Source organism: Pongo abelii, chromosome 7 (genome assembly GCF_028885655.2).
Source record: "Pongo abelii isolate AG06213 chromosome 7, NHGRI_mPonAbe1-v2.0_pri, whole genome shotgun sequence".
NCBI classification, from domain to species: Eukaryota; Metazoa; Chordata; class Mammalia; order Primates; family Hominidae; genus Pongo; species Pongo abelii.
In genome coordinates this window covers 115,834,810-115,859,099 of record NC_071992.2, presented here as the reverse complement: position 1 = coordinate 115,859,099, position 24,290 = coordinate 115,834,810, and the positions used below count along the sequence as shown (strand labels likewise).

The 24,290-nt window shown below is 41.2% G+C and overlaps 2 protein-coding genes across 16 annotated transcripts in view; one reads left to right on the top strand and one right to left on the bottom strand.

The window, feature by feature from the left end:
• Positions 1-6,084: 6,084 nt before the first annotated feature.
• On the top strand, positions 6,085-23,651 carry COX6C (cytochrome c oxidase subunit VIc). Of its 2 annotated transcripts, none has more exon segments than NM_001131865.1 (4): positions 6,085-6,109; positions 7,696-7,840; positions 12,045-12,173; positions 21,395-23,651. In NM_001131865.1, coding segments are annotated over 2 exon segments (228 nt in total). In that variant the 5' UTR covers positions 6,085-6,109; positions 7,696-7,726; the 3' UTR covers positions 12,159-12,173; positions 21,395-23,651.
• Positions 22,077-24,290, bottom strand: part of VPS13B (vacuolar protein sorting 13 homolog B) — a 916,166-nt gene continuing 913,952 nt past the window's right edge. For 13 of the 14 annotated variants that reach the window (XM_054519206.2, XM_054519208.2, XM_054519204.2 and 10 more), the window contains one exon: positions 22,077-24,219. In XM_054519206.2, coding sequence (XP_054375181.2) covers positions 23,971-24,219 — 249 coding nt within the window. In that variant the 3' untranslated portion in view covers positions 22,077-23,970. The remainder of the gene's footprint in view (positions 24,220-24,290) is intronic. The other variant, XM_054519207.2, reaches the window with a different exon arrangement.

The following is a 24,290-nucleotide window of genomic DNA, read 5'->3' as shown; positions in this document are numbered from 1 at the left end:
ACACACACACACAAACACTTACTCACACTGGAACCATTTAGACATCTAATCCTCCTAACACGCACATCTTTGGGATGTGGGAGGAAACCAGAGTACCCAGAGAAAACCCACGCAGACATGGGGAGAACATGCAAACTTCACATACAGAGTGGCCCCAGCCAGGAATCGATTGTTTAAATCAAAGTTACAATGAAACAGTGTTAAGCCAAACGATGTTATTCAAGGGCTTGCTGTACTGTAAGTGAAAAATACACACTAGAATTTAAAGATTGAGTATGAAAAATGAATGTGAAATATCTAATAATTTTATGTTAATTTCATATTGAAATAATAGTTTGGTTATATTGGGTTAAATATATTGTTAAAACTAATTTCATTTGTGTCTTTTTACTTTTTTTAATCTAGCTACTAGAAAATTTAACATTATCTGCATGGCTAGCTTTATAATTATATTGAGTAGCACTGTTCTAACACATTTTATTTATTTTTATTTTTTAAAATTAGAGACAGGGTCTTACTATGTTGCCCAGGCTGATCTTGAACTCCTGGGGTCAAGCAATCCTCCCGCCTTGGCCTACCAGAGTGTTGGGATTGTAGGCGTGAGCCACCACACCTGGCCTAGGTAAGATTTTAAATGGAAATACTTATTCATCACACAACTGATACAAGAAGTTATTTGGGGCCAGTCATGATGGCCTGTAATCCTAGCACTTTGGGAGGCTGAGGCGGGTGGATCACTTGCAGTCAGGAGTTCGAGACCAGCTTGGCCAACATGGTGAAACCCCATCTCTACCCAAAATACAAAAATTAACTGGACATGGTGGCACACACCTGTAATCCCAGCTACTCGGGGGGCTGAGGCAGAAGAATCGCTTGAACCTGGGCGGCGGAGTTTGCAGTGAGCCGAGATTGCGCCACTGCACTCTGGCTCTGAACGACAGTGAGACTTTACAGAGTGAGGCTGTGTCTCAAAAAAAAAAAAAAAAAAAAAAAAAAAAAAAGAAAAAAAAGAAAAGAAAAAGAAAAGAAAAGAAAAAAAAAAAGAAATTATTAGGAACTTTCACCATGCCGCTCCTATTTAAGGTGAGGTGTGGGACCATTTTGAGAAATGAGTCAGGTTTCCTCTGAACTGTCCCTGTTGTTTGTCATAAGCTGCAGTGAACTCTAAATATGGGACACTGCTGCCGCTGATGTGCTTGGAACACTCCTCCAGGTGCCTTCTTAAACCACACCGGGTCTTCCTGTGCCTCCCAAGCCCCATGCCAAACAGCATCAGTGACAGTGAAGGATCTCTCTGGTAGAGGCTGCCGTTTTTGGAGGCATGTAGAGCCAGCAAACCTCACCTCACCTGGAACTATGTTAAATGTCGTCAGTCTCTAAGAGCAGGGGATCATTTGCAGATCATCGTTCACAGCATTTGCTTAGTCAATAAACGTCACAGAAGAAACCACAGTATTGTTTTATTAGCCCTTATGAGTTCCCTTGGATCCTTATTTTCATGTTGGATATAGTCAGGTCAAATAAAGTACCCCAGACTCAAGCCTTGTGATGGTCCATATCCTCAACTGAATTCTTAGAATATAATTCTAGGGGAAAGAATATGCCTCCTTTTTCCTGTCCACTTTCAGATAAGTTTCCCTGTTGAATCTGGCTGGTGATTTCTTATTTATTAATCAGTGGGAAGGCAGAATAGGAAGCCTAGTTACATTATTGGGCTACATCTCTGAAATCCTAGATTTTCTTGGTAATAATGAATGGTAAAGAGAAACATGCCTCTCTCTCTCTCTCTCTGTTTCTTTCTCTATCTCTCTGTTAGAGACAGGGTCTTGCTCTGTCACCCAGGCTAGAGTGCAGTGTAGCTCACTAACTGCAGTCTTGAACTCCTGGGGTCAAGTGATCCTCCTGCCTCAGCCTCCTGAGTAGTTGGGACTACAGGTGTGAGCCACCACACCAGGCTAATTAAAAACAATTATTATTTTTTATAGGGATGGGGTCTCACTATATAGCCCAGGCTGGCCTTGAACTGGCTTCAAGCTATCCTCCCACCTTGGCCTCCAAAGTGCTGGGATTACAGGTGTGAGCCACCATGCCCAACCTGTTGTCTCTTAACTCTAGGATCTAACTCTGACTCAACACTCTCATTATTTGTTAAATTTGAAAGTGGAAATAAATTATATGTAAGAGTCAGTAGATCTACCTCTGAGGTTTGTCAAATATTGCAGCTGCTGCTATTTTACCTCAGATAGAGCTTGTTTTTGTTGTTTCTTTTTAACTTCTGAGCCCCTCACATTTTCTTAATCCATAAAATTATTTCTGGCCCTTCCCATTGATACTGTATTAGTGATATACCTTATGGTTGAAAGGATTGAAAGTTTTCCACTCTTTCGAGTGACTACTGCCTAATTTGTTTCAGGGTCCATTTCGTTCCTTTTAGCTCTTGGCATTGTAATTTGCCTTTCTAGGTGTTGTATACGCTTTCCACAATAGGAAAGGCTGCAGCACAGGTGAGAGGTCAGGTTTTCTCAAAAGCATGTTCAGAGCAGGATAGTGATGGAGGAGCCAGGATATTCCTGGGTGTGCTGCAGTAGGCAGCCTAGGCAAACCTACCCCCAAAAGTCTGAGGAAGCTGAAAGGCTGAAAAAGAGGCTGATAAATCTGCCTAAGGGAAAGATTCATGGTCAAGGGTGTTTTGTCCTAAGGGCAGGATTCACAGTTAACAAGGAACAGTGGTGAGCAGGTCTACGCAAACTTGTCCCCAAAGGCTGAAGAGAGAGACTGACAAATCCAGTTTCTCAGGAAGAAACATTTAAAAGGGACTTAGGAACAGAAACAATCTCTCTGTTGGCTGAGGGATGGTAGATCCCCGCACCTGTGCTCCAGAAAATATCCTCTATATAGCAAGCTTTTTTGGTAAAACGTGCAGCTGGTCATGCCTCAGACTTTCTAGCAAAACTTGTGACCACTGGAGAGGTTAGATAAACATCTTTATGAGGGTTTATCCATGCCGTGGAAACACCTTGGTATGCAGTAGTCAAACATCGGTCATCATGGCAGTTTTTCTTCAAGATGGCATCACTCTTGCCGTGCAGCCAGCTGTTTCCCTACCCTGGACCCAACTTCCCCCTAAGTTTGTATTTAAAAAGTGGCATCTTATCAACACATTTTAAGGTAACATGCTGACCTGGTGATTGTCAAGGCCAGAATAGAAAGACATAGTGGGAACAAGACTGTTGGTTTGCCTCTTTACCAATTAAGGGATCCTTGTCTCCCCCAAGTGGATGTGTCTCTGGTTGAGGATGACCTTGAAAGGGATGGATTTCTAGCCATGGTGAATACTTAACTGACATCTAACTCCCAGTATCTTCCACCCATCCATCCTACTTTATTCCTTAGGGCTATGCAGAACAAGCCCAGTCTTTCCACTGAGCCATCTTTTAGTTTAGTGTAGACCATGAGCTTGTTTCATGGGTTGTTTCATCAACCTTTCAATATAAAAAGATACCTCTTCACACAGACTTTCTTTACCCCTACTCTCTTGTTTCCATTCCACTTACCTCCTTTAGATATATTTTTTATTTTTGTTGGTTTTTTCCTCGAAGCCCACTAGAATGAAAGCTTCATGAGGCTTTTCATGTCATTTTGTCATATGCTGTGCTTGGCGCATTATAGGCACACAGTACCTTCTGGCCTTATACTCTCACAGATCTGCGAGACCCCTACTCCAACCCAATGCAAACTCCTCTCTCTATAAAAAGAGATCTTTTCCCCCAGTAGTTTCAACAGAAGTCATAGAATTGAGTTTCACTGGCCTGGCCAGAATCCTGTGCCCATTCTCAACAAATTACTGTGGCCAAGGGGATGGGCTACATTGCTTGGCTACTCTTGGGTCATCTGCTCAATTGGAATAATGTTTTTTCTTTTTCTTTTTAAAGACAGGGTCTCACTCTGTCTTGCTGGAGTGCAAATGGTGCAGTCATAGCTCACCACAGCCTGCAACTCTTGGGTTCAAGTGATCCTCCAGCCTCAGCCTCCTGAGTAGCTGGGACTATAGGCATAAACTACACTATGCCTGGCTAAGTTTTAAAGTTTTTATGGAGATGGTAGTCTGTGTTGCTCAGGTTGGTCTCCAACACCTGGGCTCAAGTAATCCGCCTGCCTTGGCCTCCCAAAGTGCTGGGATTACAGGTGTGAGCCACCCACACCCAGTCTGGAATAAGATTTGACTGTTGTAGAATCACATGGCTAGAAGTGATGAAGGATTGATTACTGGAAAGACAATTAAGCACTGCTACTAAAAGAAAGATGGAAGGAATGCAGGACAGGCAAAAGTACACAGGGAGGAATGCATATTCAGAATGTCTGTTTGTCAAGCACTGTACAGGTTGAACACCCTTAATCTGAAAATCCGAAATCCAAAATGCTCCAAAATTCAAAACTTTTTGAGCACTGATGTGATGCTCAAGGAAATGCTCAGTGGAGCATTTTGGATTTCAGATTTTCAGATTGGGATGCTCAACTGGCATGTATTCTGCAAGTCTGAAAATCTCAAAAATCTGAAAAAATCCAAAATCTGAAACACTTCTGGTCTTAAACATTTCAGATAAGGGATACTCAAGCTGCATATACATTATCCCATTTAATTTACATCACAACCCAACAAAATGGGTACAATTTTTAGAGGAGAAAGCAGACTTAGAAAGATTAAGAAATTTGCCAGCTACAAGTTGATGAGCTGGGACTCAAATCCAGGTCTGTTCGGCTCTAGAACAGAACCTATATGTAGCATGTCTGTCTTCATCCCTATTGCTCAGGTTTTATTCACGTGTCACCCTCAGTCATTCACTATGGTTCACTGGATAGCTAGGGAAGCACAGAACAAACACTCAGTATTTCACTCAGGTCAGGCTCTGTGCCTTGAGTGTGCCTGTCTTTGCCATGTTCTCCCAGCCAATGTTGTCTCTCCAATTTCTCCAGTTTTCCAGGCTTTCCATTAGACTGAAACTCAGCTCTGCTTCCATCTCTTCTACGTCTTGTCTGAAGCTTTCCCTGATGGTTTCACATACACTAATCCCTGTGAACTCTGAAGTTCACCACTTCTTCTCTGGGGGTAGGGATGGAAAGAAAGCAGAAAGAAATTACTCTCTGGATAAATTCCATGCAAAGATTTTCAGCTGGGTAGACCCTTGATAAGAGGACTGAAAAACGTTGGTAAAGTCCAAACGTACTTTTGAACCTCAATTAGCACCTTTCTTTGTGGCCAGGTTTCACCCTCCAGAGTGTTTGTTAATAGGTTGAGGACAAAGACTCCCTGACCAGAATGAGCCTCCCTGAAGATCTGTCCTCTTGTTTAGCAGAATCTGGCACATAGTAGGTACTCAGTGTATATATTGACTCAATATCATGCATCTGTTGTGTCCCAGCTATCTTCCACAGGGCTTGATGGGTTGACTTAAATAATGTTTTGCAAATTCAGGTTATTTCAATAAAAACAGCCCGGCATCATCAAGGCACAAGAGCCTCACCCTTCTACACCACTTTCCACGAACTTCCAGTTGCCTTCCTTCAAAACCCTTCTTTTCTTAAGAAACACACAAAAATACCGCCCCTCTATCAAAACGTCTTCAGCTTTGCCAGGTAGAGAATTGCTTCTGCAGTAGCTGGGCCACATCTCTGTGGTAGTGCCCACTGCATGGGATCGGTATTAATCTGTTTGTCTTTCTCATCTTCTGGGCTATGAGCTCCTAGAAGTCGGCTTTTTCACTTTTACCCAAGCCAAACGGTTATTCGCGTAAGGTTGCTTATAATTAAAATGTCGGTTTGTGCACATGGTTTGGGACTCTGTGTATGAGTACGACTAATATCTTCAATTTACTAAGAAGATAAAGAGGTCGATAAATAAGGAGGTCAAGCCCGTTTTGCAAGGTCACACAGGAAAGAAGCAGACCACGAAAATGAACTTCGGCTGTCACCTGCGGTGGGCGCGCTAGAGGTCTTTTGAACTCCTTCGGCTACCGTCGCCGCGTTCTCGCGGTGCACTCTTATTCTGCGCCTGCGCGCGGCTGGAGCACGGTCAGTTTTTCCTTTAGTCAGGAAGGACGTTGGTGTTGAGGTGAGTCTGGTCCGTTTTGCATCCCCACCCCGACACTTCGGGTTGTCACAACGGCATCCTCTCTCTTTCTCTCTGCCTCGGATTTAGTCCTGACTCTGTGTCTCCGCCGTGGTGAAGCTTCAGGCCTCTCCCGCATCTACCCTCTCACGCTTCCGCTGCGGCCTGAGGAGGGCGGCGGGCGGACCACGGGACCGGGGTGGGTTGCGACGGCCCCACCGAAGCCGGGTGGGCTGTGGGACCCTCTAGAACCCAGCTGGCTTCGGAGTGAGCTGGCCCGGGGCCGGTACTCGCTGCACTTTTTCCCAGCCGTTGTGACCTTGGTAAGGTCATTTGACCTATCTGGCCCCAGTGTTTCTCCCGTGAGAAAAGGGGTGGTGGTTTCTTCTGCAGCTGGTCGTGAGGCGCAAGGGTCAGTGTAGGCGAAGCAGCTGGCAGCGTCGCTCGCTGTGTGGCAGCGTTTTAAATTAGAGCTGGGAAGCTGGAGGAGGGTCACCGTGCCTGTCGCAGGAGGGAAAGGATGGGCTTCCTGCAACCTCCCTCGCCCCACGGCTTCCCATCCTACCCCCGGCCGCGTTAGCTGAAGGCCAGCAGGGACGCAAGAGTCTTTAGGCCCCTTAGGTCTTTAGGTGAGGCTGGGCAAAGGAGCAGTTAGGGAATTTGGGCCCTCATGGCAGTTGCCGCCTTCCCGCCCAGGTTTTAATGGTATACCGTGTGACCGTGGAAAACACCTGCCTCGTGATCTGACAGGGTTGTCGCGAAGGTTTAACGAGTGGACAGAAAATTTTTAGAAGAGAAAATGTTCCATAAATGGTTTTGCAATCGTTAATTACGAATGCGGAGCTATTGCTTATTTTTTTTGTTGTTGGGAAAGATTTTTGTTGCCTTTGCTCGTCCATTACCACTGTGCCGCAGTTAGTCGCGTTTATTTAGGGTAGTCGCTCAGTATATGGGGGGCGGGGGCAAGATGAAACAGGCTAAGCCAAGAGACAGCTTAGGCTTTGTGGGAGGAATCCATCCACTGTCGTGCTGTGCCTCTCTAGGTGGTAAAATGTACTATGCATGAGAATTCCTTTTGATATCTTTTCTGAGTTTTTCTTTTATTATTTTACCCGAGAAAGGGAAAAAAAGCTCAGAGTAGTGAGAGCTACATGAGGTATGCAGGGCGCAGAGACCTGAGTATTGGACTTCAGTCCCGCCCCTCACCCATGTCTCAACCCAAATCTTATTCCTGAATTTGTGACACAAAGGACAGCGTTTAGTCAGTCAGTAGCTTGTTATTTTAATGTAAATTTTTGATAAACAATTTAGGAATTCCCTTTAATTTTTTTTTAACTCACTTGTAGGCCGGAATCCCAGCACTTTGGGAGGACGAGGTGGGATGATCACTTGAGGGCAGGAGTTTTAAGACCAGCCTGGGAAACATAGCTGGACCCTGTTTCTGCCAAAAAAGAAAAACATTCATTTGTAACTGCTGCTAATCGGAGTGTATATTCAGGGCAACTCCAATCAATGCTTCCAGGTGGCCATTCTCAAGTTTGTGGCTTAAATAAACTCTGTACTTAATTGTATTTTCTGAATCTCTTAAGGTTGGCATACGTATCAAGGACAGTAACTACCATGGCTCCCGAAGTTTTGCCAAAACCTCGGATGCGTGGCCTTCTGGCCAGGCGTCTGCGAAATCATATGGCTGTAGCATTCGTGCTATCCCTGGGGGTTGCAGCTTTGTATAAGGTATGTATGTTTTTTACTTTGTGCCAAAGGTCATAAAGTATGTGTTTTTGGTTGAAAAATATTTTAAAGAAACCCCCCCTTGGAATGTGTTTCCTTCTAACCCTTTCTGCACTCACCTCAGTGTGACAGGAACTATAGCTTGTCCTCCATCTTTAAATGAAGCTTGTTAGTTTGCTGGAATGCCGTAACAAAGAACCATAGACTGGGTGCCTTAAATTTGCTCGCAGTTCTGGAGGCTAGAAATCTGTTGGCAGGGTTGATATCTTCTGAGGCCTCTGTTGGCTTGTAGATGGCTCCCTTTGTCTTCACAGGGTCCTCTGTGGGCATATATCTGTGGCTGAACTTTTTTCCCTTTCTTTTCCTTTACCTTTCCTTTTTCTGCCCTTTTCATTTTCTTTCCTTCTTTCCTTTTTCTTTCTTTCTTTGAGACAGGGTCTTACTCTGTCACCCGGTACCTGGGACTGCAGGTACACACCACCACAACCGGCCAATTTTTATATTTTTTGTAGAGATGAGGTTTCAGAGATGGCCACGTTGTTCAGGTGGTCTTGAACTCCTGGGCTCAAGGGATTCACCTGCCTTGGCCTCCTAAAGTGCTGGGATTACAGGCGTGAGCCACCGCACCTGGCCTGCTGAATTTCTTAAAAGAACATCAATCATATTGGATTAGGGCCCACCCTAAAGGCCTCATTTTAACTTAGTTATAAAGCGCTTATTTCCAAAAACGTTTAGATTCTGAGGTACTGATAGTTAGGACTTAAACACATGAATTTTGGTCAAACACAATTCAACCCATTACAGAAGCTCGTATGCAGAGGGGCTGGGAAGGCAGCATAGCTGCCCCTCTATCCATGGAGGATTGGTTCAGGAGGCCTGTCGATACTTCAGATCATCTCTGGAGTACTTATAATGCCTAACGCAATGTAAATGCTATGTCAATAGTTTATACTGTATTTTTAATTTTGTAGTTTTTTTTATTATTTTGAATCCATGAGTGTGGAACGTGCAGGAATGGTGGGCCGATTATAGTTCTGTTTGACACCTTGAGTAATTGTCACAGAATTGCATTTTAACACTGCCTAATGTGGATTTTGTTATGCCCTTTATTTTTAATCAAAGGCTGCATATTTACAACTTTTCCATAAAAATGTTTTTGATAATATATATGTTTATCACTCTTGTCATAATACCCCATGAAAGAATTCAGAGCTTTGCTTTTGTAACTCTTCGTACTTAATTTTTGTTTAGTGTTTATATTCTTTACTGGGCTGTGAGCCTCATTAAGGCAGGTACCATGTCTTTTGTTTACTGTGGCACCCTGTTGTTGGGTGCCTGACACACAAATAGGTTATTAAAAGGACCTGTTGAATAAGAGGCAGTGTATAAAATTTAGTACAGTGTTGGGTAATGTAGAGTTCCAAGTGCTTTGGAGGACACAAAAGGCATGTAGCTAAATCTCTGTTCTTAAAGAACTTAGAGTCAAGTTGGGGAGGTGAAAAAAATTAGAAGACATTGCAAGATAGAACATAACTGAAAGAATGGTTTTGGGGGATGTTGTGGTTCAGTTATTGTGGGTCATAGCTATTTGATAGAGGAGGTGGAATTTGAGCCTTGCAAGTTTAGGGAGAGGGGCTGAGTCTGGTGGCTCATGCCTGTAATCCTGGCACTTTGGGAGGCTGAGGTGGGCAGATTGCTTGAGCTCACGAGTTCAAGACCAGCCTGGGCAATTTGGAGAAACTACGTCTCTACTAAAATACAAAAATCAGCTGGGCTTTTTTTTTTTTTGAGAGGGAGTCTCACTCTGTTGCCCAGGCTGGAGTGCAGTGGCGTGAACTCAGCTCACCGCAAGCTTCGCCTCCCGGGTTCACGCCATTCTCCTGCCTCAGCCTCCCGAGTAGCTGGGACTGCAGGTGCCCACCATCACACCAGGCTAATTTTTTTTTGTATTTTTTAGTAGAGACAGGGTTTCACCGTGTTAGCCAGGATGGTCTCCATCTCCTGACCTCATGATCCGCCCACCTCGGCCTCCCAAAGTGCTGGGATTATAGGCGTAAGCCACCGCACCCAGCCGCATTTCTTCTAAAAATGCAAAAATACATGATGTGCCTGTGGCCCTAGCTACTCAGGAGGTTGAGGTGGGAGGTTGGCTTTAGCCTGGGAGGCAGAGGTGTCAGCCAAGATTGGGAGGCGAGGCCAGGTGCAGTGGCTCATGCCAGTTATCCCAGCACTTCGGGAGGCTGAGGCGGGCAGATCACCTGAGGTCAGGAGTTCGAGACCAGCCTGGCCTACATGGTGAAACCCCATCTCTACTAAAAATACAAAAAAATTAGCTGGGTGTGGTAGCAGGGACCTGTAATCCCAGCTGCTCGGGAGGCTGAGGCAGGAGAATTGCTTGAACCCAGGAAGTGGAGGTTACAGTGAGCCGAGTTTGCACCATTGCACTCCACCCTGGGTAACAAGAGCGAGACTCTGTCTCAAAAAAAAAAAAATTGGGAGGTGGAGGTTGCAGTGAACCGAGATCACGCCACTGCACTCCAGGCTGGGCGATAGAGCCAGACTTTGTCTCAAAAAAAAGTTAGGGAGAACTGGGAGAGCAAAGAGGAGATGGAACACTGAGTGAGAGCACTAAGTGGACCTATGCTTTGGGACTCTTTGGAGAGACAAGCACAAAAAGTCTTTTGGTCCTTGAGGTTCCTGGTGCCTGGCATATATAGTGGGCATGAAGTAAATGTTTGTAGAAGGGATGGATGTGATGCAGAATTTTTGCTCCTTAGTTTAGCTAAATTTGGGTTCTTGTGTCATGACCAGGAGGAATTAGGCGCATGGACACATTGAAGGGTGAGGAGGGCTGAATTTATTGGGTGAAAAGGAAAAAAGAAAGCAGACTCTCAGCAAAGCGAGAGGGGGTCCTGGTAACAGGCCCCCACCTCACAGATTGAATACCAGGCTACCACACAGGAGCTGAAGAGACTAGGCTCCTCCCCACTGCACAAGGTGCAGCTTCTCCTGGTTCCACCCTGTTCCCCCAGTGTGCCTGTGGCCATTATTCAAAAAGAATCAGTCCTGAAAGGGTGGGCAAATGTGCAGCTCTCCCTCAGGGTCGTGGGATCTGGGTCCAACAGTCTGGCCTTTCAGCCTTCAGGCTGTTTTAGGCTTGAAGGTGGGTTTTTGCTGTCTCTCTGTCAGATGAATGACTAAGTGAAGTAGGGAGAGTCCAAATTAACTGTACGTGTAATGATGGCCCCCAGCACTTGCGCTTCTGCCTCTTTTTATTTTTTTCAAGACGGATTCTTGCTCTGTCACCCTGGCTAGAGTGCAGTGTCACAATCTTGGCTCACTGTACCCTCCGAGGCCTCCCGGGTTCAAGCAATTCTCCTGCCTCAGCCTCCCAAGTAGCTGGGATTACAGGTGCCCACCACCATGCCTGGCTAATTTTTGTATTTTTAGTAGAGATGGGGTTTCATCATGTTGGCCAGGCTGGTCTCCAACTTCTGACCTCGTGATTCGCCCCCCTTGGCCTCCCAAAGTGCTGGTATTGTAGGCATGAGCCACCACGCCCGGCCTCTGCCTCTTGATTTATTACTGGGAAGAAATCAGGAATTCAAATAGAAGTGAAGCAGTAAAACTGGTCAGGTAAAGGATTCTTACTGCGTTACTCCATCAAGTAGCATGATTTCTGTGTATTTCTGTAGAGGGAGACCCCATCTTTTATTTTTATTTTTATTTTATTTTTTTGAGACAGAGTCTTGCTCTGTCCCCCAGGCTGGAGTGCAGTGGTGAGATCTTGGCTCACTGCAACCTCCGTCTCCCGGGTTCACGCCATTCTCCTGCCTCAGCCTCCCGAGTAGCTGGGACTACAGGCGAGACCCCATCTTTAAAAAAAATAATAAGTCACTTAAACCTTCCATTTTTGTCTTGAATCTTCATTTGTTCTTTCTCTGTTGAACCCCGCCCGCCCTTTGTATACGGGAACCTCAAACAAAAAATAGACACCTTATTCCCCATTCTTTTCTTTGCAAATTTAGCAGTTTCTTAGACTTTGTCTTCCTTTTTATCTGCCACCACCTCCACCCCTTAGGAAATGTAGGGTTTAAATTAAAGGGTGAACAAAAACATGTGTTCTACCTTGTCTTTAGATATTATAATCTGGAATCTAATTTCCAGTAATCTGAAAAATAAACTCTAATGGATGGTTGCTTTTTAGTTTCGTGTGGCTGATCGAAGAAAGAAGGCATACGCAGATTTCTACAGAAACTATGATGTCATGAAAGATTTTGAGGAGATGAGGAAGGCTGGTATCTTTCAGAGTGTAAAGTAATCTTGGAATATAAAGGTAATATGGTCATTTGAAGTTACTGAAAAAAAAAGAAAATTTCTAATTGTGGTAAAATGCAAATACAGATGACTGTCCCTGACTTACAATGTTTGGACTTAAGATTTTTTGACTTTACGATGGTGTGGAAGTGATACACATTTGGTAGAAACCGTACTTTGAATTTTGATCTTTGTCCACATGAGCAATAAGTGGCACAATACTTTTGTGATGTCGGGGAGCACCAATGACCACATCCCCCAGTCAGACGCATAATCACAAGGGTAAACAGCTGATGCTGTACTCTGTAGTGTTGTGTGAGATACTCAGTGTTTTATTATAAGCTAGGCTTTGTGTTGGATGATATTCTCCAACTGTAGGCTAACATAAGTGTTCTGAGCACATTTAAGATAGGGAAGGCTAAGCTATGATGTAGGTTAGGTGTATTAAATGCATTTTCAACTTAAGATATTTTAAACTTATGATGGTTTTATCAGAATGTAATCTGATGGTAAGTTAAGGAGCATCTATAATATAAAATTTGCCATGTTAACCATTTTTAATTGTACAGTTTAGTAGTGTTAAATTCATTCACATTGTTGTGCAACTGGTCTCCAGAACTCGTCATCTTACAGAATTGAAACTGTATATCCATTAAGCAACCCATTCACACCTCCACTCAGACCCTGGCAGCCACTGTGTTACTAAGAATTTGGCTGCCCCAGGCATCTCATAAGTAGAATCACACAGTATTTGTTTTCTTGTGACTGGCTTATTTCACTTAGCGTAGTGTACTCAAGGTTCATCCATGTTACAGCATGTGTCAGAATTTCCTTTCTTTTTAAAGCTGAATGATCTATTTTAGTTGTGTCACATTGTTATCCATTCATCCATCAGTAGACGCTTGGGTTGCTTCCACTTTCTGATTGTTGTGAGTGATGCTGTGAACCTAGGCATGCAAATATTCCTTCAAGGCCTTGCTTTCAATTCTTTTGGGGTATATTCAAAAGTGGAATTGCTGGATCATATGATTTTTAATTTCTTAAGAAACTGCCGTACCATTTTCCATAGTGGCTGCACCATTTTACACTCTTTCCATCCTCCCCAACACTTGTTAATTTTTTTTTTTTTTTAACAGGGTCTCCCTCTGTCACCCAGGCTGTAGTGCTGTAGTGCGATCATGGCTCACTGCAGCCTCAACCTCCCAGGCTCAAGGGATCTTCCTGCCTCAGCCTCCCAAGAAACTGGCACTATAGGCATGTGCCACCACACCTGGCTAACTTCTTTATTTTTAGTAGAGACAGGGTTTCACCATATTACCTGGGCTGTGCTTGAATTCCTGGGCTAAGGCGATCCATCCACCTCGGCCTCCCAAAGTGTTGAGATTACAGGCATGAGCCACTGTGCCTGGCATAATTTTGGTATTTTTTGATAGTAGCCATCCTAATAGGTATGAGGTGGTATCATTGTGGTTTTGATTTGCATTTCCCTGATTATTTGTGTTCTTAAGCATCTTTTCATGTGCTTATTGGCCATTTGTATGGTATCTTTGGAGAAATGTTTATTCAGTTCTTATTTTGAAATTTAGTTTTTTGTTTATTGGTTGAGTTGTAGTTCTACATATATTCTGGATATTAACCTCTTATCAGATATGATTTATAAATATTTTCTCCCATTTCATTGGTTGCCTTTTCACTCTGTTGTGTCCCTTGATGCACAGAAATTTTGATGTCGAATTTATTTTTACTTTTGTTCTGTGTGCTTTTAGTGTCATATTCAATAAGTCATTGCCAAATCCAATGTCATGAAGTCTTTTTTATGTGTTCTTCTAAGACTTTTATAGTTTTAGCTCTTGTGTTTAGATCTTTGATTCACTTGAATTTTTGTCTAGGGTGTAAAAATCCAACTGTATTCTTTTACATGTGGTATCCAGTTTTCCCAAAATCATTTAAGATTGTCCTCTTCCATGAAATGGTCTTGGTACCTTGGTGAAGTCATTGGACTCTAAATGTGAGAGTTTATTTCTGGGCTATTTCTTTAGTCTGTATGTCTGTCTTCAGGGCAGTGCTACACTGTTTTGATTACAGTAGTCCGTTTTATCTAAGATATATTTCAAGACCCCTCCAGTGGATTCTTGAAACCACAGATAGTACCAAACCCTATATATTATGTTGTTTTTCCTGTACATACATACCTATGATGACGTTTAACTCATAAATTAGGCATAGTAAGAGATTAGCAACAATAACAAAATAGAACAATTATAGTGTATAGTAATAAAAGGTGAATGTGATCTCTCAATATCTTGCTGTACTGTACTCACCTGTTTTTGAACCACAGTTGACTGTGGGTAGAACTGAAGCGGTGGAAGGTTAAACCACAAATAAGGGATGACTGCTACACTGTAGCTTTGTAGTATGCTTTAAAATCAGTAAGTGTGAGTCCTCCAGGTTTGTTCTTTTTTTCCCCCCTGCCCGGAGAGTGTTCTAGCTATTCGTGGTTCCTTAAGAGTCTGTGAATTTTAGGATGGATTTTTCTATTTCTGTAAAAAATGCCATTGGGATTTTGATAGGGATTGCATTAAATCTGTAGATTACTTTGGTAGTATGGACACCTTACCAATATTAATGGATGTCTTTCCTCTTATTTGTATCTTTAAGTTCTTTTAGCAGTATTTTGCATCTTTAATTTCTTTTAGTGTTGCTAATCTCTTACTATGCCTAATTTATGAGTTAAGCTTTACTATAGGTATGTGTATATATAGGAAAAAACATAGCTGTGTAGGGTTTGGTACCATCCATAGTTTCAGGAATTCACTGGAGGGGTCTTGAAACATATCACCTTGGATAAAAGGAGACTACTATAATCAAAACAGTGTGTCCAAGGACACACATTTCTTTCCGTACTTTTCCTTTATTTTATAGTGACATGTTTCAGTTTCCTTCTTGCTTCCTTCTGTGTATATTCTGTATTTTCTTTGTGGTTACCATGGGGATTGCATGATTGAGATTTGCTAACTTTTTTTTAGCAGTGTACAGTTATATATCTGTTTCATCTAGGTCAGTGTTTAAGTCTTTCATATTCCTGGTTAAATACGTTCCTAAGTATTATTTTTGGTGCTATTATAAATAGAATTATTTTCTTAATTTCCTTTATTAGGAATTCTTTTATTTCCTTCATTGTTGGTGTATAGAAAGAGCTGATTTTTGTATTCTCCAACTTAGCAGAATTCATTTATTCTGACACTTGTGTGTTAGAAATCTTTAGGGTTTGCTGGAGGTAAGATTATATGATCTGTAAACAGATAGTTTTACTTATTCCTTTCCTTTTTGGATGTTGCTTATTCCTTCTTGCCTCATTGCTCTGGCTAGGACTTCCAATACTACATTGAATAGAAGTGGCAAGAGTGGGCATCCTTGTCTGGTTCTAGGTCTTACAGGAAAAGCTTTCACGTTTTCCGTGTTCAGTATACTAGCTTGTCCTTTTTTGCCATTGTTGGGTTGAAGTACATTCCTTTTGTTGATAGTTTTGATCATGAAAGGATGTTGAATTTTGTCAGATACTTTCTCTGCATTTTTTGAGATGTGTTTTTTATCCTTCATTCTGTCAGTGTGGTATGTCACATCTATTGATTTGCATATGTTGAACTATCCTTGCATCCTAGGGATAAATCCCACTTAATCGTAGTACATGATTCTTTTAATGCGCTGTCAAATCTGGTTTGCTAGTGTTTTGTTGATGATTTTTGCATCTGTGTTCAAGGATTTGGCCTATAGTTTTCTTGTGTGTTTGTCTTTGATATCAGGATAATGCTGGCCTTATAGAATGAATGTGGAAATGTTCCCTTTTCCTCACTGTTTTTGGAAAAACTTGAGGATTGGTGCTGGTTTCGTAGAGAGCTGGGCATGGTGGCTCATGCCTGTAATCCCAGCACTTTGGGAGGCTGAGAAAGGAGGATCACTGTAGTCCAGAAGTTAGAGATCAGCCTGTGCAACATGGCAAGACCCCATCTCTACCAAAAAAAAAAAATGTATATATATATATACACACACACACATACATATACACACACACACATACACACACACACACATATATAAAAAGTTAGCTGCCTGTAGTCTCAGTTACTTGGGAGGCTGAGGCAGGAAGTTCACTTGAGCACAGGAGTTTAAGGCTGCAGTAAGCTATGATCACACCACTGCACTCCATCCTGGATAACAGAATATGAGAACCTGTCTCAAAAAAAGTTTGGTAGGATTCACCATATGGTCTTGGACTCTTCTTTGTTGAAGTTTTTGGCTACTGATTAAAAATTCCTACTAGTTATAGACGTTCAGATTGTTGTTTTCCTGATCCAGTCTTGGATAGGTTGTGTTTCTAGAGTGGGTGTGGTAGCTCATAAGGCCTGTAATCCCAGCACTTTGGGAGGCCAAAGCAGGTGAATTGCTTGAGCCCGGGAGTTTGAAACCAGCCTGGGCAACATGGCGAAACCCTGTCTCTACAAAAAAAAAAATACAGAAAATAATGTGGGTGTTATGGGCCTGCAGTCCCAGCTACCTGGGAGGATCACCTGAGCCTGGGAGGTCAAGGTTGCAGTGAGCAGTGATTGCACCACTGCACTCCAGCCTAGGCATCAGAGGGAGGAGATGCTGTCCCCACTCCCCCACAAAATTTTTTTTGAGTTGTGTATTTCTGTTTCATCTAGGTCATCCAGTTTGTTTACATATAATTGTTCATAGCATTCTCACTCCTTTTTAGACCTGTAAAATCAGTTGTAGTGTTCCCTCTGTTATTTGGTGATTCTCTTTTTTTATTAGTCTGACTAAAGGTTTGTCGATTTGATCTTTTCAAAGAATTAACTGTTGGCTTTGATTTTTCTCTTTGTAGTCTATTTTGTTTATCTCTAATATTATTTACTTCAGCTACATTTGGGTTTAATTCCTCTTTTTCTAGTTCTTAAGTAAAATTAGGTTGATACAGTTTTTTTAAAATTTCCTCGTAATTTATTTTTTAATTTACTGATTGTTAAGAGTCTGTTTAACTTAAACACATTTGTGGATTTTCCTCTTTTCCTTTGGGTTTTGATTTCTAGTTTCATGCCATTGTGATCAGGAAAGATACTTCGTATGATTTCCAGTCTTTTAAAATTTAAGACTTATTTTGTGACCTAACATATGGTTTGTCTTGGAGAATGTTCCATGTTCTCTTGGGAAAAATGTGTATTCTGTTGTTAGCTGGAGTGTTTTGTTAAGTCCAGTTGATTTGTAGTGTTGTTCAAGTCCTATGTTTTCTTATTAATCCTTCTATCTAGTTCTATCAATTATTCAAAGTGGAGTATTGAAGTCCTCTACTGCTATTGTAGAGCTGTCTGCTTCTCTCTTCAATTCTGTCAGTGTTTGCTTCATATATTTAGAGCTCTGATGTTTGGTGCATATGTATTTATAATTGCTAGATCTTATTGGTGAATTAATCTTTTTAAATTATAGAATGTTCTTTTTTGTCTCTTGAAACATTTCAGACTTGGTCTATTTTGTCTGATTTAGTGTAGCTACCCCTGTTCTCTTGGTTACTATATGTGTGGGACATCTTTTTCTACCCTTTCACTTTCAACTTGTGTGTCCTTAGATCTACAGCGAGTCTCTTGTAGACAGCATATAATTGGATCCAGGTTTTTAATCCATTCTGTCATTGTCTTTTGGTTGGGGAGTTTAATCCATTTACATTTAAGGTAATTACTGATAAAGACACAGTATTGCCATTTTGTTTTCTATATGTCTTACAGCTTCTTTGTCCCTCATTTCTTTCCTCACTCTTTTATTTTATAGTGACATGTTTCAGTCTTTCCTTTTATATTCAGTATTTTCTTTGTGGTTACCATGGGGATTACATGAAATATGCTAAAGTTATAACGATTTATTTTAAACTTAAAACAACTTCAATTGCATATAAAAACTCAACTCCTTTACAGCACTACCCTCTTTTCCTGTGTTACTGATATCACACATTATGTGTTTATATATTATGTATCCATTAACGTGGACCTATATAGTTATTTCTTATGCTTTTGTCTTTTAAATCCTGTAAAAGAATTAAAAATACATTTACAAACCAATTTTTTTTTTTTTTTTTTTTTTTTTTTTTAAGAGACGGAGTCTTACTCTGTCACCCAGCCTGGAATGTAGTGATGCAACCTCGGCTCACTGCAACTTCTGCCTCGTAGGTTCAAGGAATTCTCATGCCTCAGCCTCCCGAGTAGCTTGAATTACAGATGTGCCCAACTGTGCTCAGCTAATTTTTATATTTTTAGTAGAGATGGGATTTCACTGTGTTGGCCAGACTGGTCTCGAACTCCTGACCTAAAGTGATTTGCCTGCCTGGGCCTCCCAAAGTGCTGGGATAACAGGCATGAGCCACTGTACCTGGCACAAACCAAATTTTAATATAAGCTTCTATGTTCTTTGCCAGAGAACTTTATATTTTCACATGGCTTTGAGGACTAGTGTCCTTTTTGTTTCAACTTGAAGGATTCCCTTTAGCATTTCTGTAGGGCAAATCTAATGGTAAAACTCCTTTGACTTTTTTATCTGGGAATTTCTCCTTCATTTTTGAAGGACTGTTTTGTGGGATGTATTATTCTCATTTGACAGGTGTTTTGTTTGGTTTTTTAAGCTCTTTGCCCTTTTTCTCTTCTGGGACTCCCATAATACCTATATTGGTCTGCTTGTTATATTATAGTCAGATATCTTAAGCTAGTTACCTTTTTTTTTTTTCTCTTCAGACTTTTAAAATTTAGTTTAATTTTATGGAGATGGGGTCTCATCATGTTGCCTAGGCTGGTCTTGAACTCCTAGGCTCAGGTGATCCTACCGCCTTGGCCTCCCAGATTACAGGCATGAGCCACCATGTCCGGCCTGCTCTTCAGACTTGATAACTTCAAGTGATTTGTCTTCAAGTTTCCTGATTGTTTCCTCTGCCTGAGTCTGCTGTTAAATCCCTCTAGTGATTCCGACCCCTTCTCCCCCCATTCAGTTACTATATTTTTCAGCTCCAGAATGTGTTTGGTTTTTAGAAATAATTTTCTCTTTGTTTATATTCTCACTTGTTTATATATTGTTTACCTAATTTTGCTTAGTTGTCCACATTCTCCTTTAGCTCACTGAGCATTTTTTAGATAGTTGTTCTTAAGGTTTTATAGAGTAAGTCAGCAGCCTCTGTTTCTTTAGGGTTGGTTTGTGGAGATTTCTTTCTTTCAATCGTCCGTGTTTCCCTATTTCTTTATGTGCCTTGTGATCTTTTGTGAAATTCAGGCATTTGCAAAACCAGCTACCTGTCCCTTTGCAGACTGGCTCCATGCATGGAAAGGCCTTCACTGATTAGCACACCATAAAGGCTTGGTGTCCTCTCGAACTTTTTCTGGGGATGCCATCGTCCCTGGGCCTGTGCATATGCATTAGTTTTAGTTTCCTCCTATACACAGCTGCCTTTCAGTTTTTCTTAGTTTTCCTGAGTTTGCCTCCAGCTTCCTCTTGGAGTCTTAGCTGTTCTGTTACATTCTTTTGCTTCTGATCTCTTGCCCACAGGTTTCTGCAGGTCTGTGTTCCCCTGCAGGTCACTCATGCTATGGTACCCATCATTGCTTTCAGCTCTTTCCAACCTTCTATCCAAACTATGCCATTGTTCCCATTAGTACTCTGATTCAGGCAAGACAGAAAGCAGTCCCTTGGGCAGCTCCACACAAACCAGAACATTGCAGGTCAGTTTCATTCTTTACCTTATGTCCTGAGGGAAGAGCCAGGGTGGTTTTCTTCTGACTGTATTGTACTGAGGAGGGCATTTGGCAAGAGTGAGCAAAAATGGCATGAAATTTCCTGCTACTTTGAGTGTGGCTTTTTCTTGGATAGGTGGTTCCTTTGGTTGCTGCTCAACTGGTTTCTAGAGTTCTCATAAAGCTAAACATTTGTTAATTTTTGGTCCATACATTTATTCATTATTTTTTGTGGGGGTTTGGGGGCCTGGAGCTTCACAGTCTGTCTTGCTGACATGAAACTACTTATTATGTTCAAAATCATTTTTATAGGTTATGCTATTAATTGCTAGATTGGCATTATGAATGTTACACTTTTAGAAGTCACTTTTTTAAAAAAAGTATTTGGGACAGTATAGTTTGTTAGGTGGGTGTCCACGAGTGACTAGCTGTCTTTCCATAGGTCTGGTTTGGTCTGTTGTATTCACAAGGTCCTTATGCCTCATGGACAGTGCGAATTAAAGTTCTATTATCTAGAAAAGGACTGACTGGTGTGCTGATGAAAAGTCATCTAAATTGATTTGATAGCATGTATGAAGTACCTTGAGACTTCCTACTCTGGAGTCTTATGTGTATATTTAACAAAAAAGAACAATGTAGTTTCTTCTTGCCACTTCAGTCTGGGTTTATGTCTTGTAAATGAGTTTGCTGTGACACAGCGAATGTGAAACTGCTATTTTGTCTGGCAGTGTTCCTAAATAAGCATTTCAGTTGCACTGTATATATGTGGGTTACATCCCAATAAACCTTATCATATGTTGAGAATATCATAAGTCAAAAATGCACTTAAGACCCTGGAAAACCCATTAGAAAGTCAAAAAATTGTAAGTCAAACCATCATAAGTTGGGTACCATGTGTATTAAGGAAAAAAAATCAAGAAAATATTAATGGTTGTTTATAATCTTAACATATCTGCTTTAACTTTGAAATCTTCAAAATTTACGGTGAGCATGCATTTTATAATCAGAAGATGTTAATAGGCTAATTTAAATTTGTTAGATTTTTTTACCATTTTTAAGATTATGTTTAAAAACCTATATGAGAGAACATATTTGGAGACAGGAACAAAAATATGGCTTGGAACAGAAACAGTATGTGGCTATAAGGGTTAATGGCGGGGGGTGGGGGCGGTGGTGGACATAGAATTGAGAAGGAGAAGGAAAAAAGCAGAATTTGTTCAATGCACACAAGCAATGAGAGTAAGGTGTGGTATGCCCAAAATGGAAAAGAGGCTATTCAGAGTGGTCAGGGAGCTTACAGGAGCATAAAGGAGAGTGAAACTTGGAGTCCAGGTAGCCTGAACTGTGCTTTTTCTGTGGCTAAGGGTGAGTGATCAAGGTGTGAAGTCTACTAGTAGGCATAGACCTCAGTTGATCCTCAAAGATGGTATTGAGAGAGTGTTTATCACTAACTTAGCCTTTGTGTTTCTCTTCACAGAATTTCTTCAGGTTGAATTACCTAGAAGTTTGTCACTGACTTGTGTTCCTGAACTATGACACATGAATATGTGGGCTAAGAAATAGTTCCTCTTGATAAATAAACAATTAACAAATACTTTGGACAGTAAGTCTTTCTCAGTTCTTAATGATAACGCAGGGCACTTACTAGCATAAGAATTGGTTTGGGATTTAACTGTTTATGAAGCTAACTTGATGTCCGTGTTTTTTAAAATTTCATTGTTCTAGCATATCTTTAACTGTGATAGTTTGTCCGTTTCATTGCAGTTACTTGGTCTTGGGCTATGGATTAAAGTGTTCTTCATGAGCCTGTAAGACTACTGTACTGTGGGCTCTAAGAAGAGATAGGGTCCTAATAAAATCTATCCTTGGCCTTCATTGCCACTATTTGGTAGCTGTGCCACCACCAGATAATTGAAATAGGTAATTCAAATGTAGGGTTTCTTACTCAGTATTGCTTTATTAATAACAAGCTAACAGTATGTAATAGAATTTGGATATATGTCTAATCCAGAAAAGGTTACTTAACTAGAATTGAGTAATGTCTGCTAATGACAAGCAGAGTATGGTACTTTTTCAGAGGTCTTCTTAGGACTTTAATTCATGTTTATTGCGAGCAAAGTGATACTGGAGAACTTCAAAAAACGACACTTATTCAAAGCTAATTTAATCAGTAACTTTATTATAACAAAACCTGTATATTACCCATTTAAACTCATGTGTAACATTCAGTGATGTGAGCTGTATTAAACCCAGGTATTAGTGAAAATTTGCATTGTAAAACCTGGTAACAATAGACATCTATGGGTGGTCAGTAATTCAAGGGCACCTTTGATTTTAAACAGTTTTATATAATTCATATCAATATGCAGAATTACCATAAAAGATACAAGGATTAATACATATTTACATTTTTAGAAATAGTTACTCTTGAGGTTGACAGCTGTCACTTTTCTAAATGAGTATTTACAGAACAAACTGAAAGAGCCATTTTTCATAGTCAGAATTGTTCATTAAGTCTTGCTTTCCAGTAACAATTATATAATGACTTCTTATGCCCAACATGTGAGAGTTAAAGATCAGTGGATGTTGGGCATGGTGGCTCACACCTGTAATCCCAGCAGTTTGGGAGGCAGAGGTGGGAGGAATGCTTGAACTCAGGAGTATGAGACCAGCCTGGGCAACATAGCGAGACCTCATCTCTAGAAAAAATATAAAAAATCAGCCAGGTATGGTGGTGCATACCTGTGGTGGTATAGTCCCAGCTGCTTGGGAGGCTGGAGTAAGATCACTTGAGCCCAGGCAGTGAGCTTAAGCTGCAGTGAGCCATGACTGTTCCACTGTAGTCTAGCCTGGGTGACAGAATGAGACCCTCTCTCCAAAACAAATAAAACCAGTGGGCATTTAAAATTGCATTCTCTTAGTATCTCAAAATTCTAGGTAACAAGCTGTAGCCCCAAGTTTAAATGTAATCAGCAAACATGTTCTAAGCGACTGAACTGTAAGAAAGATATTTGCTGAACATTTAGGACATCTTGGTAACCCAAGATCTTGAGTCAAACCCATTCTTAGATGCAAAATATTATCAGACACTGGGAATATCTTCATGCTTTGTCAAGTCAATTCCACAGAATAAACGAAATGGACTGGTATAATTGTTAGCATTAATATTGGGGTTCTTGTGTACTCTATGGCATACCAGGGAGTTCTCACTATGTATGTTTTGTTTATGGAACTAGAGAAACTCACCTTAACACCTTGACACTGGATTCAATATAGGACAAAGGATTTACTCAAAGTTTGCTTAGTAAAACAAACTGGAAAAACACTTTTTCTAAAATGGACCTGGACAGTAATCAATCAGACTGTTGTAAATTTTAGTAAAATGCAGACTTCAGAGAAAATACACGTAGCAGCTTTGAAAGAACAGCATTGCAGTTAAATGACAAATGTAACAAGCCACAAAGTTCTACGCATTTCATTTAAAGAAAGAATCCTAGGCCTTTGCAGACAAAGGAGCATGAGGCAAAGCAAAGGAGCATGAGGCAAAGGTGGTGACTCGGCCCAAAAACAGATGCAACTTGAAGAAGTTTTAACTCTGGCTCTCCATTGTAAGGCCTGGCCACATTCTATGATGGAACAGAGAGTTAATAAATAGATCCAAATTAATTACAGTGGAAATTTTTGCAAGTGTCAGAGCAAAAATAAATGCATCCTCTGTATGTGGTAAGAACATATAGGGCCCTGTTAATCATTGTCTCTAAGTGGGGAAGGAACACGTTTTTGTCACTTTGAAGTATCTTTTAGAGGTAAGGATGTAAATAAGGAAACTGTTGGCCTTGTGTCCGTATCAGATGTTAGAGCCCTAGGCTTTTTAAAAAAAATGCAGCCCTTTATGGTGGCATGTGCTTGCAGTCCTAGCTACTTGTGGGTTGAGGTGGGAGGATTGCTTGAACCCCAGAATTGGAAGTCAGCATGGGCAATGCAGTGAGACCCTGTCTCAAAGAAACCCAAAAACTAAATCACACAAGCAGGAATCAACACTTCAGAGGGGACTCAAGGAAACCCTTTCCTCAGGGCTTTATTTTTCACCATGGTAAATTTACTAAGGAAGACCTGAGCAAAATGTGGATCAACCAAGTAATGGTATGTTTTAACAGTGGAGGGGGGAGGTTCTGCAGCCACCACAGGGCATGGTATTTGCATGGAAGAACAGCTGGGGGCCAGGTGACAAGATGTCTTTGTGATGTAGTCCACAAGTCTGTTGTACTGTTGCTCTGACAGTCTCTCTCGGACTCCATCTACCTAGGATCCAAAAATAAAGATTAGTTGCCAGACCCTTATGAGAGTTCCAGAACAAAATTAGTTCTTTTGCC

Excerpts from the sequence above, each read along its gene's own strand:
- COX6C (XM_054560861.2), top strand. The coding sequence starts at position 7,727 with ATGGCTCCCGAAGTTTTGCCAAAACCTCGGATGCGTGGCCTTCTGGCC. Across the intron at positions 7,841-12,044 it reads GGGTTGCAGCTTTGTATAAG|TTTCGTGTGGCTGATCGAAG; the intron begins GTATGTATGTTT and ends GTTGCTTTTTAG.